Genomic DNA, 13,803 nt, shown 5'->3' on the forward strand with positions numbered 1-13,803 from the left:
CCATCGGTGTGAAGATAAAGTTACTACAGGAAGCAAGCAGCAGCTGCCTTGACTTCTATGCTAGGAGGCAGCAACTTCGGTCGAAACCTGCCGTTGGCGTGCTGCTCAGCTAATTAGTGCTGCCAAAGTTGGTCGTATCCGAAAGAAGCGCTATCGGCTGCTTGCTGATGTGAATTTGGCTCCGCAAGGGAATGTTTCGCTGGCCCTCGTCACTCAATCTGAGACAACGGATGAAGGTATTTGACGGATGTGAGAATATCAAAACCAAGACTCGGCGAGGAACGAGTCGCGTTGGAGGCCACCTTGTCCGTTTTCCGTTTCGGCGACTTGGCCAAACTATACCAGCATCCTTTACATACCTTGCAGTGGTACACCTTGTATCAGGCGTCAAAACCCCCCATTGGCATGAAGACATTCAGGACTGCTCAGCCGCATGTTATTGACAAGGGCCTCGCGACCGGGTGCCCGGCATCGAAGACGGGGAGGGAGGGAGATGGCGCCGTAGTTCCCTGTTTGTCAACTTCTGGGAATGCCGCGGCTACAACCACATGGGTGAGCTCCAGATGATTGGTCCTCACCCGTGAAACGTGCTGTTGAAGATCCTGCTGCATCACATCCCGGGTACCATACTACCTCCAATCGAAACGCGCGATAGCCCGAGGAGCCTTCTCTCGCTTCAATTTCTTCCATGACTACGGCGGCTCATCAGTGAGTGGCTTGCGGGTTTGTTCAATCGTACAACGGTCAACAGGGGCTGTGGCTCCCTGAAAACCCATATACTTGGATCACCATGTGGGTAACGGAAGAGCGTTGAGAAATTCTTGTCCGTCACGAGGTATAGACAAGATAGACCCCCGTCCGTGCCGCATGGAAATTCGATACGGTTGGGAATTGTTGATTCTGAGAATGAAGTCGGCTCGGTTCGGCTTCCTCAAATGAGCGACAGGATTCGTGCTTTGGTAACCGAAGGTAGTTTAGTGTAGGTGAATGGAAGGAACACTGGTCCCGCAGGGCAACTCTCTTGATACCCAGTGATATTGATCTGTTTGTGCGCGAGGTGACGATTTGATGACACGAGTGTCGAAATGCACGAGAGATCTGACGATCATTAGCCAAAATCCTCCTTGCAACTAAGTGTGGGGGGTGAAAAACTTAAAGGGCTAGGTAGCTGCGACAGCCAATCTAATAATGGGTAGTGACAGTGAGATCACGCCGTCTCTTTCAACAAAACCGTTTGAATGGTGATTTCCCGCCTGCCAAGACCCATGTTTCAGAATTGCTGATTCTTCCCTCAGTTGATCTTGATACCTTAGGCTTCGGTCATTTGGGGTAGGTAAACATCAGGTCATCCCTGGAGCCTTGACCCCTCTCCTCTGTCCATAAGTGGCAGCAGCGATCTACATAGGAAGAGGAACTTGAAGGCATCCGGCGTGGGGTCAACTTGAGTGTCTCAGAGTGTCAATGGGGAAGAGGAGACGGACTATGAACATACGGTATGATCTGTCATCAGGATGGAACAAATTACCTTTACGTTCAGTATGATAGAGTACTTCACTTACATACCTGGCTTGTCCGAGAATCAGACATACGTACCAGGGCCGTCAGTTCGGAGTAAGGGCGGAGAACAAAGAACCATCTCGTTGGATGCCCTGATTCATATCTTGCAGAGCCGTCTCGATCTTTCTTCTGCCCAGCGTTTGAACCCCATTAGGCTCGAGCTGAACAAGGCGCCGGGTGATGACAGTCATCGAAGTCGACGGCCCGGGACCGCATGGCCGGCACCAGGAGATATATTACGGCCAAGGACTCTAGGTTACCGTTTGGCCCTCGTCTTGTTTCCAATTCGGTACCCGATTGGTTGCGGCAGCTTTATGTCAATTCGATGAATTTCGCGACTGTCACTCACCAACCAGCCTATCATGAATCACAGTCGTGCCTGCACCCACCTCATTTGGATCTAATGTCTTTGAAGCCTGAGTACGTACCTTGGCACATTGCGGGGGGCCTCGTGTGTGAGATAATTTCACACCCTTTGCTAGGCACGTGTAGTCTATATAATTCGAAAGATTCATAGCAGCTAGCATCCGTGGTTAGCCCCCGATTGTCAGTCTGTGGTTAGGGCGACAGATAGAAGCCAAGGAACCAAGTCCCAAACAGACGTGATTCGTCGATAAGGGTCAATGTGGCACCGTTTAGGGGGATTTTCTCCCATCCCAGTTGCTGTCCATCATAAACACCAAAAGGGGGCTCCTGAACGATCGGTACAAGCAGTGCCTGACGGCGCACGTCTGACCTCACTGCACTGAAGCGAGCTGAAGGAAAAATGCAGCGGTACAGTACGTACCTGGCCCCGTTCATAGGTCGCCTATCAGCGTTCATCCAAATTTGCGGTAGCCCTGGTGACAGGGACAGGGAAAGACTTGGACGACCCGGGACAGCTCATCTGATCGGCCTCGACTGTGAAATGTTCCGATGGATTTGGAGAGATGCTAGTCTTGCCAGTCTTCCCCACGAGTCCCTGACGAACCTAAACCAACGTAGTGTAGATCATCCGCGACGGCCCTGTCATCCAGTGAGGGGGTGCCATGGAAGGTAATGAGGCTACTGTTGTAGCCCAATTCACCCCCATACGCTCAGGTATGAGACGGATATCTCCCAGCCCAACTCTCGGCCACACGACGTGGACATCCACTGCAGTCAGACAGACATTGGGAGTAGGAAGGCGGGAGGGGCCAAGTAGTGAATATGAAAGAAAGGGGAAGGAATGATGGAAAGGAGAAGGGAAGGTAGAAGCTCGACGCTACACTATTTCGGATATACGGATGCGCTAGGTAGGCACAATGAGCCTGGCACGCCTGGGCATTCGTCGCAATTGGAAGAGGGAGCTCTGGGCGTGCTTTCAGAATTTTCTTTGCTGCAAAGATTGCTGCCCACAGCTGCCGTATTCCGTCCAAACTCGTGCGGGTTTTGGCATGGCGCTCGCGTGCAATAGGTTCGTGGGAATCCCTTGCTCCGTCATTTGCCTCCGCTGCCAAGGTCCGCGGAACCTCCATGGACGCTTGGACATGCAACCACTGGACTGGTACGCACCACTGTCCGCAGTAGGTACCTAGGTTACCGCATCTTCTCACTTGTAACGGAACTCCTCAAATCGGGGAAGAAGGCCACACCTTGTGCGGGCGTTTTGAGCTTGCTCTTAGCTGCATATGCAGCAATATGCCAACTGGATTGGCCAGTAAGCCTCGAGTTGTATCATCTATAAAACATTTTCGTTACAAGTGAGAAGATGCGGTGGGTGGTAGGATGGAACATACAGCTTACGCTAATACAGAGCGCCATTTCCCTGTGATATTTTCCGTATGGTGTCCTGGTAAGTATTTCTCCGTTATGCTTTTGCATTTCTGTAATTTTCACTGTTCACTCTTGCGGTGGCACTGTGCACCGCAGTCTGACACTTGTAATCTGGGGGCGCACCTTCCTAGGTACTACCCACCCTCATTACATAGTAGTTCCGAGTCTCCACCGATGTGGATGTCCAGTATGGATAGTAGTAGGCGGCCCCCTTCTGCCCCAAGCTCCCAGGATTAGGACCAGTGCGGCGGACAGAAGTAACACAAAGCAAGCATTCTGAACAAAAGAAGCACCGATCGTATTTCGGCCACCCTCGCTCCCGTCTGCACCGCAACCACTACGACGCCAATAAGGTTTGCTCGACGAAACCTCACCTTTACGACATCACCTCGACTCGGGCCACTCACCTTCGAATTCGATACACGGCGGGCACAGTACGTGAAAATTTCAGCTGCTCAATGCCGTCGGTTAGTACTGCACCGACACTGAACCCACCTGCGACTCCAACTTTGAAATTCTGCTTCCATCGGGTTTTCCACTTTTTGATCTCTTCAGTTGCATTTCAGACCATACCTAACGGAACCCCCAGGGTAGGGGCAGGGCAAGGGCAGTTACACCCGACCACTACCGACTTGCAATACTACTCTACTGTACCTCGACACACTACATTGCGCCCCAAGCAATACATGCACCTTTTTTGATACCGTCGCTTGTTATCCCGAACCATACGCAATACGTCCATATTCACATATCTATCCATACGCTACGTGGTACTTTACGACGCCCATCCACCTCTTTCTCATCCTAATCACTTGTACCGGCGGCCACACACCGTACAATCCTGGCTGACTCTTGCGCGGCTCTCGACACCTCTCCCAGCTCTAGCTCTCCGTCCAGCATCCAGCTCAGTCATCTCCAAGGTCCACTGCAACAGAACCCGCCTCATCAGTGCCAGTCATCAAAGGATTTATCCACTTTCTGTTTCTCTCTCTGAAAACGAGAAACTCGACGCTGCTCCACCATCACCTGGCTACACTATCATTGCCGCCGTTTAACGGCCCCGTCACCGCCGACCTGTCACTCTACTATCTCCCGCCGGCTTCCTCGAGGCTTTCACCAGTTTTCCAGCTTGATTCTGCCTCTTCCTCCTGCTACTAACTACGTGGTGTATACCGCTGCTAGTGGGCGCATCCCTGGCCCTTCAAGCTGCTTGCCCATTCTCCAAGCTCACCACTACCCAAAGAAGGAAGACGACATCAGGGTCTGGGCGGCTCAACCACGAAGCGCAGCGCGGATACCTGCTACGTACCCAGAAGCGCAAACGCCGGTTCGCGTAAATTAGGCTCTGGGCAAGCCATCAAGCAAGGAAGGTCCGAGGTCGAGGTAGCAAAACGGGAGCCCGCCTCAACAGGAAACCAAGGGATCATACTGCAGCGCTTCATACCACACAACGCCGTTATTAGCTACAGCATCCGACGGGCCAATTCGAACCCAGCAGTCCCAAAAGTACCCGTACTCACTGGACCGAGCGGCTTCCACCCAACGTATCCAACGTATCCAACGTCTCTTGGCCGTCAGGGTGGATCACCGAGCTGCCCCCTCCCCTTACTCTCCAATCCTGGACGGTTCCCAAATAGGAGCAGCTTGCATACGGCTGCCACCTCATCATTCTGCCGTGGGTTCACAGACCGTCACAAAACGGCGGCGGCGGCCCATACCTTACCCGCCCCTTCCTCGCAAAATCCTACACCTGCCACTGCATGCTTCGAGGTCTCCCGTGTACAATACCTGGGTCCAACCCCGTACCAGTACAACCGCCATACTTGCAACCTGCCTGGTACCCAGCTACTTACCTGCCTTACAGGCTACTTAGCTCGACCTGCTGCTCAACCCCCGTACGCCTCATTACCTTTGCTTCCTCACTTGCTGACTTGTGCGTGAGAGCAAGAGAGAAAACGCCAGAGTGGGACTCGGTCATCGTCCACAACCATTCGCTATACCTGCTACAAGACGTCCCCTCCTGGAATCCACGCCTTGCCAGACCCTTCGACATCTATATATCTTTCCCCGCACTCTTCCTTTACCACCATAGGGGACCCAGCTTCTTCTGACAACGCCTGGAAGATGCGACGAAAGACTTCTCATCACACATAATCCCGGTTTTTTTTTTTTTTTTTTCTCCTTGGTCGTGGCACAACCCATCAGGAAAAGACTTGGTCCATCACTTTGTTCGTCCAAGCTTGTTTGCAACGGCTTTGCCCCTAGGGGATCTCTCCCTTTTACCCAACATCATGTCTTCAACTACAGAGGCTCTCTTGGTTTCTCAAAACTCCCCTTCGACTTTGCCCCAGGCCATATCCCGAACCATGGCCTCAAATACCTCACCATCGCGGCGGGCACGTCCTGCTCAGGTTCAGACAACTCTCACGCTACAGCCCCAGGCTTTCACCAATGTATCTCCGCTGTCCGCCATAAGCACGTCATCTGCCTCACCCACGTCACAACAGCCCTCTCCGGCCTTGACACCAGACACAGCCGGCGCCATATTCACAGAAAGCAGCTCCCTTCAGGGTTCCCCTGCGACTTTCGTATCTTCCACGACAAAGGGGATGGACTCTTACGCTTCTACGGTTAAGGGAATGGAGGAACCAGTTACGCCTCTTAACCTCCCCGAGCCACTGGCCCCGGCCCCCTTGTCATCGAAGAAAAGCAGCAACTCGCTAAAAAGGAATGGAGAGAAAATCGGCGAGAAGATCCCCAGGCAACAGAATGCTATGGGCGAGGCTCTGTCCAAAAGTAGCTTTGCGGGTAGTCTGGTCCGTCGTGCTTCAAACACAGTGAACAAAGCGCGCGACATACTTACACGAAGAGCATCAATGAACATTGTCAATCGGGATGCTGACCCGATGGTGGCGTCTTTGCGCCGTGGGAGCAACACCTTCCCACTCGGGGAACACAACTACAGAGGTCACTTGCTGGAATCAGATGATGAGTGTGCTATAGATGACGCCGGTCCGTTGGACGGGTTGCGAGACGCTCAAATTCCCCTGAGCATTGGACCCGAGATTCCGGTTGCTTTACGCCAAGGTGTCATGTTGAAGAAAATCAGCAAGAAGAAAAAGGAAAAGAGAATCACCCTTACCCTTGATCCAGACACTTCCAAGATATGGTGGGACAAGAGTCGAACAGGGAGAAAGTCTGTGTTCATCGATGACATCAAGGAAGTAAGGACAGCCGAGGACATTCGACAGTACCGTCTTGACGCCGGGGTTGAAGAATCTGAAGAGCCCAGGTTTTTCTCGATCCTGTATACAGTCCCAGAAAAGTCAGGAACCAAGGTATTGCATCTCATTGCCCTGAATTCCACTGACTTCCGCAATTGGACCACGACACTCGACGCTATACTTCAGTATCGCCAGGATTTCACGACAAACCTGATGGCCTCCAACGAAAAGGCCGTCCACGAGTTCTGGCAACGACAAATGAGAAAGAAGTACGCAGATAGGGTCATTCCGGCTGAAGGCGAGACCATTGAACTTCCCGACATTGAGAGAATCTGTCGCTCTCTTCACATGCACCTATCGCCAACAGAAATTCGCGACAACTTTAACGCCGCTAAAGCTGCCAAGGCTACCTCCAATGGGGTCTGTGATCCCACTTCCCCTTCCAGTTTGAACTTCAACGAGTTTAAAGAGTTCGTGCGGCTATTGAAGGCGAGGTCTGAGATCAGCCATGTCTTCAAGAATCATACGACCAACCCTAAAGCAGGGATGACGAGGCAAGAATTCATACACTTCTTGAAGGAGATTCAATGCGAAGACGTGGAGGAAGGTTCTACGCATTGGAACAATATCTTCTCTCAGTTCGCGCGTAGACGCAGGTCCAAGGATGCCGAGCAGACCATCAGCGGCGACGAGTCATTGACCATATCTGAGGCTGGCTTCACTGGATTTCTCACTTCGCATTTCAACAGTTTGCTTATCCAGGAGCCATCCGAATATGTTCTCGACCGACCAATGAATGAGTATTATATCTCAAGCTCACATAATACATATCTTCTTGGTCGCCAAGTCCGTGGAATCTCCAGTGTCGAAGGCTATATTTCGGCACTTGAGCGTGGTTGCAGATGCGTTGAAGTCGACTGCTGGGACGGCCCGAATGACGAGCCTTATGTGTCACACGGCCATACCTGGACCACAAGGATCAAGTTTGAAGAGGTGATCAAAACCATCAACAAGTATGCCTTTGTCAAGTCTCGCTTCCCTCTCTGGATATCGCTGGAGGTCCGCTGTAACGCTGCGACTCAGGCCAACATGGCAAAGATTATGATTGACATATTTGGCGACAAGCTTGTCCGGGCACCCCTCGATCCATCCTCGGATCGACTTCCCTCACCGTCTGACTTGATTGAGCGCATCCTCATCAAGGTCAAAAAGTCTCAGCCAGTACCTAACGCACCATCTGAGGAGTCGCTGAAGACTGAGCGACCTGGTCGGCGGCGCGGCAACAGCCTACCCTCACCTTATCAGAGGCCGTCTCCTTTACCATCTCCCATGGATAACACATCCGTCGCTGTTCCTGGGAGCCCCTCGTTGAGTCCAAGTCCGATGTTGCGAGCGACACGGCAGATTAACACCATCACGGAAGGCGAGGTTCATTCCCACGGAGGGCCTAGCAACAGCCCCAGCGAATACGAGAGCGATGCTGAAAAGGATTCGGGGAAGAAGGTGGTGAGCAAAATCAATCCTATCCTCGGTGAACTGGGCGTTTATTGCATGGGCGTTCACTTTGATGGGTTCGACAGCCCCGACGCTAAAAAGTTCAACCACATCTTCTCCTTCAAAGAAAAGACCTTTGCTGAGAGAAGCCAGCCGGGTGAAGCAAAGCGTGCTTTGTACCGTCACAACATGCGCTATCTCATGCGTGTGTATCCGAACGGAGGTCGGATATCTTCTAGCAACTTTGACCCGCTCCTCTATTGGAAGCGCGGGGTTCAAATGGCAGCACTGAACTGGCAAACATTCGATCTGGGGATGCAGCTGAATCAGGCTATGTTTGATAGTGGCACCGACCTGTCCGGTTATGTTCTTAAACCCCTCGAGGGACGTCAGATTCAGGTCGTCCCGACGGATGCTGCCGGGCAGCTATCGGGTAAAAGACCACGGAAGAAGATCTCGTTCAAGATTGAGGTCATCTCTGCGCAGCAGTTGATGAGGCCATTGAATCTTCCGAAGGGGCGGACGCTTGATCCCTACGTCGAAGTCGAGATTTTCCTGGCCGATGACAAGAGGAATAAGCAAGATGGTGCCACAAATGCACCAGCTCAGGAGACGCAGCTGAAATATCGCACTGACATCGTCAAAGACAATGGCTTCAACCCCGTTTTCAAAGGCAATAACTCTTATGAGTTCATTGTTACCACCAAGTACCCTGATCTCATCTTTGTGCGCTGGAGCGTGAAGCTTGGCGACAACAAAGGATACAACGACCGCAGCCCCCCTTTGGCGACTTTCACAGCTAAGCTTGGCGGCCTCAAGCAAGGTTACCGCACGATACCGCTGCTTGATCACAACGGGTATAACTACCTATTCTCGACCCTCTTCTGCAAAATCACCAAGAGCCAGCCTACCGATATTATGGTTACCTACTCCAGTGAAGTTCCAAGGAACAGTGTTAGCAGGATCAAGAACATTTTTAATCAGTCCGGCATCAGCCCCAAATCCAGCATGGATAGTGGCCGGACCTGAGTTGTTTCATGCGGTTCGTTTCGGTACTGTATCAATATCACCATTTCGTCTTCCATTGTCTATTACGGATGTATTCGATCATCTCGGGCGACCATGTATCATTTACTATCTCGGAGCACTGCACGAGCTGTTTTATCTTGTGTGGGAAGCCGCATGTTTCTGCTCCATTCTCCAACTGTCTCATTGTTTGTGATCTAGCACATATACCTATACCCCCAATTTCCAAACATTCCCAGATCTAGCGCTGAGTGTTTCGATCCGATTCTCTTGTAAGGATGTTGTCATTTCTTCCTTGTCGTTCGATCGGACAGAGTCTCTTCTATCATTAGGGTTGCATTTAGGACTGGAACGGTTGGTGTATCAAGTCTCTGCTTTCTTTTCATCATAATGCATTAACTCTTGTTTGGCAGCGGGTTTCTGTTTGGATTACGGCAACGTCAACACCGAGAGGGCTGCTTTTGAGGTCTTTATCGCGCGAGGCAAACTTTAGAGAAAGGGATCAGAAGGCTGGGCTAGCTTAAAGAAAGCAGGGAAAGAGAAAAGTGATATCGTTTTCTATTTTGCACCTCTTCGCGCCGCTGAATCAGTTTCCTTTTGTCCGGCGGTGGCGAGGAGGCTGGGAGAATCCATGGGACAGACATACATCCTGGATGGGAGGAACTCATGTTAATTTCTTCGGAGCATATCAAGGATGCATCACACTTTGCCACGAGCAAAGAAAAAAGGTATTACATGGGGGAGAGAGAAAAAAAAGGCAACGGAAAGCATGGCATGGGGGTTTATCACGAATACACCAAGGGAACCGGAAAGATCAAAGTTAACACTTTACGAGGCACAGGTGGGCGGGCAGGTTCTCACTTTTATGTTTATTTATATATATATTGGTGCATTGGAGCATCACATGAGCTCGCAAGGCAACTACTACCACTATCTATAATATATGCAAGCATACTGGGAGTTCTTTCAAATTGGTTTGCGGCGGTGGTGACCACAACCTTTGGTTGGTTGTTTGGCCTCGCAACCATGACTTTCTGTTGTTACTCTGATTTCTGTTCATGGCCGTTATTTTTATTCAACCCCTGTTTTGGCTATAGCCACAGGTTTTGGTGGTTTGCCTAGGTAGCAATGAATCCAGGCGCACTGGTGTGCCGAATTTTGGTTTCAAGATCCGGTGTTCAGGGGCATGTAAACAAATACACGGACAAGTGCTTCACTCATAGCGAGCGACTCTTGGTATGGTAGAGTCTCAGGCTCAGTATATTCGCCCATCTTGAGATTAATGCCAAGCCCATGTAAACGTTTGGCTTGCTCGACATAGTAACCTAAAAGCCTTCCTCTAAACACCACAACGCCACATGAACCGACCTGATCCTGCTCCTTTCACCCACGCCTGCAATGCTTGGAAACTTCGTGTATATATATTGTTGATGTTTGTCCAAGAAGTACTTTGCGCTATAGTATGGTACGTTTCGCTAAAGCCAAATCGGGGAAACTAAGTAGTGTGATGATATTAAGAGATGGACGTGAAAGGAAAGAAGAGAAGAAACAGGGATCACAGGCACTTCTCCATCAATCCACGCCATCATCATTCGACCTTCCCTCCCCATTCCTCGCGCTCCCACCAAATCCCCCAGCAGGAGGACTTATAGGACTAATGGGACTCCTCGCTCCCCCAGGCCGTCCATGTGCAAGCAATCCCACTCCGCTTGCGCCGGCAGAGCGACCCCATCGCCCGTTTGTGACCACATTCAGGGCACTTTGCTCCGCATCCTCCTGTTTGCGGCCAGCATCTTGGAAGTAGTCCTCGTCGTCATCGTCATCATCATCAACGTCGTCTTCTACTACCAGAGTACGGCCTGCAGGACTCAGTCTGCTCATGGCTACGTCGTGTTTGCCATATATCACTGGTTCGTCATCGGCGTACATGTTGGGATCGCGGCCCAGGATTCGGTCGGCTTTGCTGGGTGTGCGTCGTGAAGGGGTGAATGACGGGCTACTGGAGTTACTGTAGCGCTGTGTTTGTGGCTGAGAGGAGGGCTGCAGGTAGTGACGACCCGCACCACCTTGTGGTTGTTGTTGTTGTTGGTGGTTGGGCGGCGTCCATGTAGGTGTATATACAGGCGTAATATCGTCGTCGTCGGCTGGGCCCCATCCGGCTTGTCGCTCCCGCTGCCGTTGCTCTTCGCGCTCCCGAGCGATACGATCGCGTGCCTCGATCCACTTCGGGTTCGGCTCCCAGCTCCAACCGTCGCCGATGGTGGTGCATACCGGGAAGGGCCATAGCCAGGCGTTGGTACCGAAAAGATGCAGCAGGTTGCGCGGTGTCCCGAGATCGAAAGCGTGGGGCAGCTTGGTCGAGTCCTGCTCATCCAAGTAATCTTCGTAGCGTTTACGGGCGCGTATGTGTTCCATTTCGTCGTATGTGAAGCGGCGGGAGCCTGCCTGGAGTTCGGGATTGTGCTGGGAGGCAAGATCGTTGCGTTGCGATGAGCCCGAAGGAGTCGTCATCCGTCGCATCTCTTCACCTTCCTCTGGTCGTGTGACTCCTGGGATGGTGTTTTGGTGGATGTCCAGTAGTTGCTGACCATATTTAGGCAGCGCAATACCTTGGCCGGGCGTATGCTGGTTGACGTAAGTCCTTTGCATCGATTCGCGCAGCGGAGACAGATAGCGCGTTTTCTCTAGACATTCAATGGTGGTCTGTCCACGGGAAGCCAGGTATATATGCCATCCGCAAAAAGCGGACAGGACGATACCGATAATTCCAGAGATGACGGAAAGCATAATGTAGTTGACTGGCATGAGGGTTTCGACGTAGGTGGTATTGCTCATAATCTCCTCCCACACCCATGATGCCGAACCAGCAAAGCTGACCCAGCAGAAAAGTGATGTATAGATGAGGAACAGCAAAAAGGCCTTGTGATTGCGCAGGCCAACACATGTTGCAAGCCACGGACAGTGGTGGTCCATTTTCAGAACGCAGCGGCGGCATGTCGAGCAGTGGTGAGCGCGGTCGGGCTTTCGTGCCTGGCACTTTTTGCAAAATCGGAATTCGCCATTGGACTTGACGGTGAAAGAGGTGGCAGTAGGGGGCGCTTGTGTAGGGAGGGTACTGTAGCCATACTCGTTGGTGGTGCTCCCGGGCGAAGTGAAGACAGCGTATGTGTAGCACCAGTTGGCGAGGAGGTAGAGAACGACGGCGATGAAGCCATAGGAGTGACCTGTGGGGGGAGCGAAGCATAAGGTTAGCAGGCGCAACAGCGATGTTGACAACCGGGGAGAGGGTCAACCTACCTAGCCAAGTGACGCGAGATGGGGTCGTACTAAGCGAGACATCGACATAGACGGCCCAGCTTGTCATAGTGTAAACGAAGGCGAGGGGAAAGTAGGTGACGCATGTGCAGCAGTAACGCTCGAGTTTTCTGGCCCAGCGGCGCGCCATGGTAGCGGATAAGGAAGAAGGGGAATCGAGGGCGGTCGAGGTGGAAGACGTTGTGTATGGCGTTGCGTCCATCAAGGATCATGTCTCTGTAGAAGGCAGTCGCGATCTTGAGTTGTCAAGTAAACGATGGGCCCGAAAAGTCGGGCTATTGGATAGAATGACTGCCGGATGAACCGTGGTCGAGTCGTGCGTTGAGGTAAGCTCGTTTCGAGGGTCGGGGATCTAGAACAGAGTCCGTGATCGCGAATCGAGGCTATCGCCAGTCCATCGTCTGGGGATATCGAGGTGCGAATCTGCAATGTCCAGGCTCTGGTGGCGTGGACAGAATGGAGGGGGGGAACGTGGGAGACGGGGGAGCTCAAGAGGCTGCTTCGGAAAAAGGAATGATCAAAGTAAAGTTGGCGGATGTGGGTGGATGTCGTCGAAAGTCCAAACATCGGTGGCCCAAGGGACTCGCGGAATGGCAAACAGCCATGCAGGGGGGGCGCTTCCAACCGCAATCAGCCTCAACCCTCACATCCAATCAGAACAAGAGCTACTGTTGGTTCTCGAAATCGAAGCAAAAGAACCCTTGTGACATGCATGCCCGTTGGGATGCTGTTGCATTTTCATGTCGAGGTGCCGAACGTTGGCGAACTGCGGCTATCATCACGTTTCAACAAAAAAAAAAAAAAATGAAGACAACGACGTTGACGTATCATGTTATAGAGGTAGGATCGGCATCCAGCTCACCAACTACAAAGTCCAAATGTATCAGCTTTCGGGGGCTTCATGTTTGCAACTGTTCAACTGCCCTTTGACTCTGTCTGCTCCTAGGCCAATCATGCGACCGGATGAAATGAGTTTGGATGTCCAACTTCCATTGTCAGGGGTGAACGGGGTAAGTTGGCAGTTGCAGCGATCCACTATAAATTAAACGGTGGGGTCTTCCCATCAAAGTGGCAGGTCGAGCAGGCGTCGAGTTTCCTTTGGTTTTTGACTCGCGGGCAAATATGCAAAGTCTCATGATCTTGGTGATCCAGTGCCTGATGATCAAAGCTTAGATTGCTGGCCAAGGCCATTGCTGGATGTTGCGGTGACACTTGAAAGGGTTGTGTGATCATGAAGAGAAATATTCAGGAGTAAGTACGTTCTACGAACCGTTGCCGAAACGCCTGCAGACGGATAGTCCGTGCGTCGCTGCAGTGATGATGTCGCCCGGTACGTACCACCTTAGTACCCGGCGCTCCACTGAAACCCCGCCCGAGAGCTCGCTACTGCGCA

The 13,803-nt window shown here is 51.9% G+C and overlaps 2 protein-coding genes across 2 annotated transcripts; one reads left to right on the forward strand and one right to left on the reverse strand.

Annotated features, from left to right (window-relative positions):
* Positions 1-5,467: 5,467 nt before the first annotated feature.
* Positions 5,468-9,430, forward strand: B0T23DRAFT_21791 (putative phosphoinositide-specific phospholipase C). The gene has a single exon (XM_062833677.1). The coding sequence runs from the start codon at positions 5,643-5,645 to the stop codon at positions 9,096-9,098; it is 3,456 nt and encodes a 1,151-aa protein (XP_062697254.1). The 5' UTR covers positions 5,468-5,642; the 3' UTR covers positions 9,099-9,430.
* A 1,237-nt stretch (positions 9,431-10,667) lies between these two features.
* B0T23DRAFT_401176 (Palmitoyltransferase PFA3) lies at positions 10,668-12,540 on the reverse strand (the record flags this gene model as incomplete). Its single annotated transcript, XM_062838557.1, has 2 exons — positions 10,668-12,319; positions 12,393-12,540. The coding sequence occupies 2 exons, from the start codon at positions 12,538-12,540 to the stop codon at positions 10,668-10,670; spliced, it is 1,800 nt and encodes a 599-aa protein (XP_062697255.1).
* Positions 12,541-13,803: the final 1,263 nt, after the last annotated feature.

Source organism: Neurospora hispaniola (assembly GCF_033458365.1).
Source record: "Neurospora hispaniola strain FGSC 10403 chromosome Unknown B0T23scaffold_1, whole genome shotgun sequence".
Classification (NCBI taxonomy): Eukaryota; Fungi; Ascomycota; class Sordariomycetes; order Sordariales; family Sordariaceae; genus Neurospora; species Neurospora hispaniola.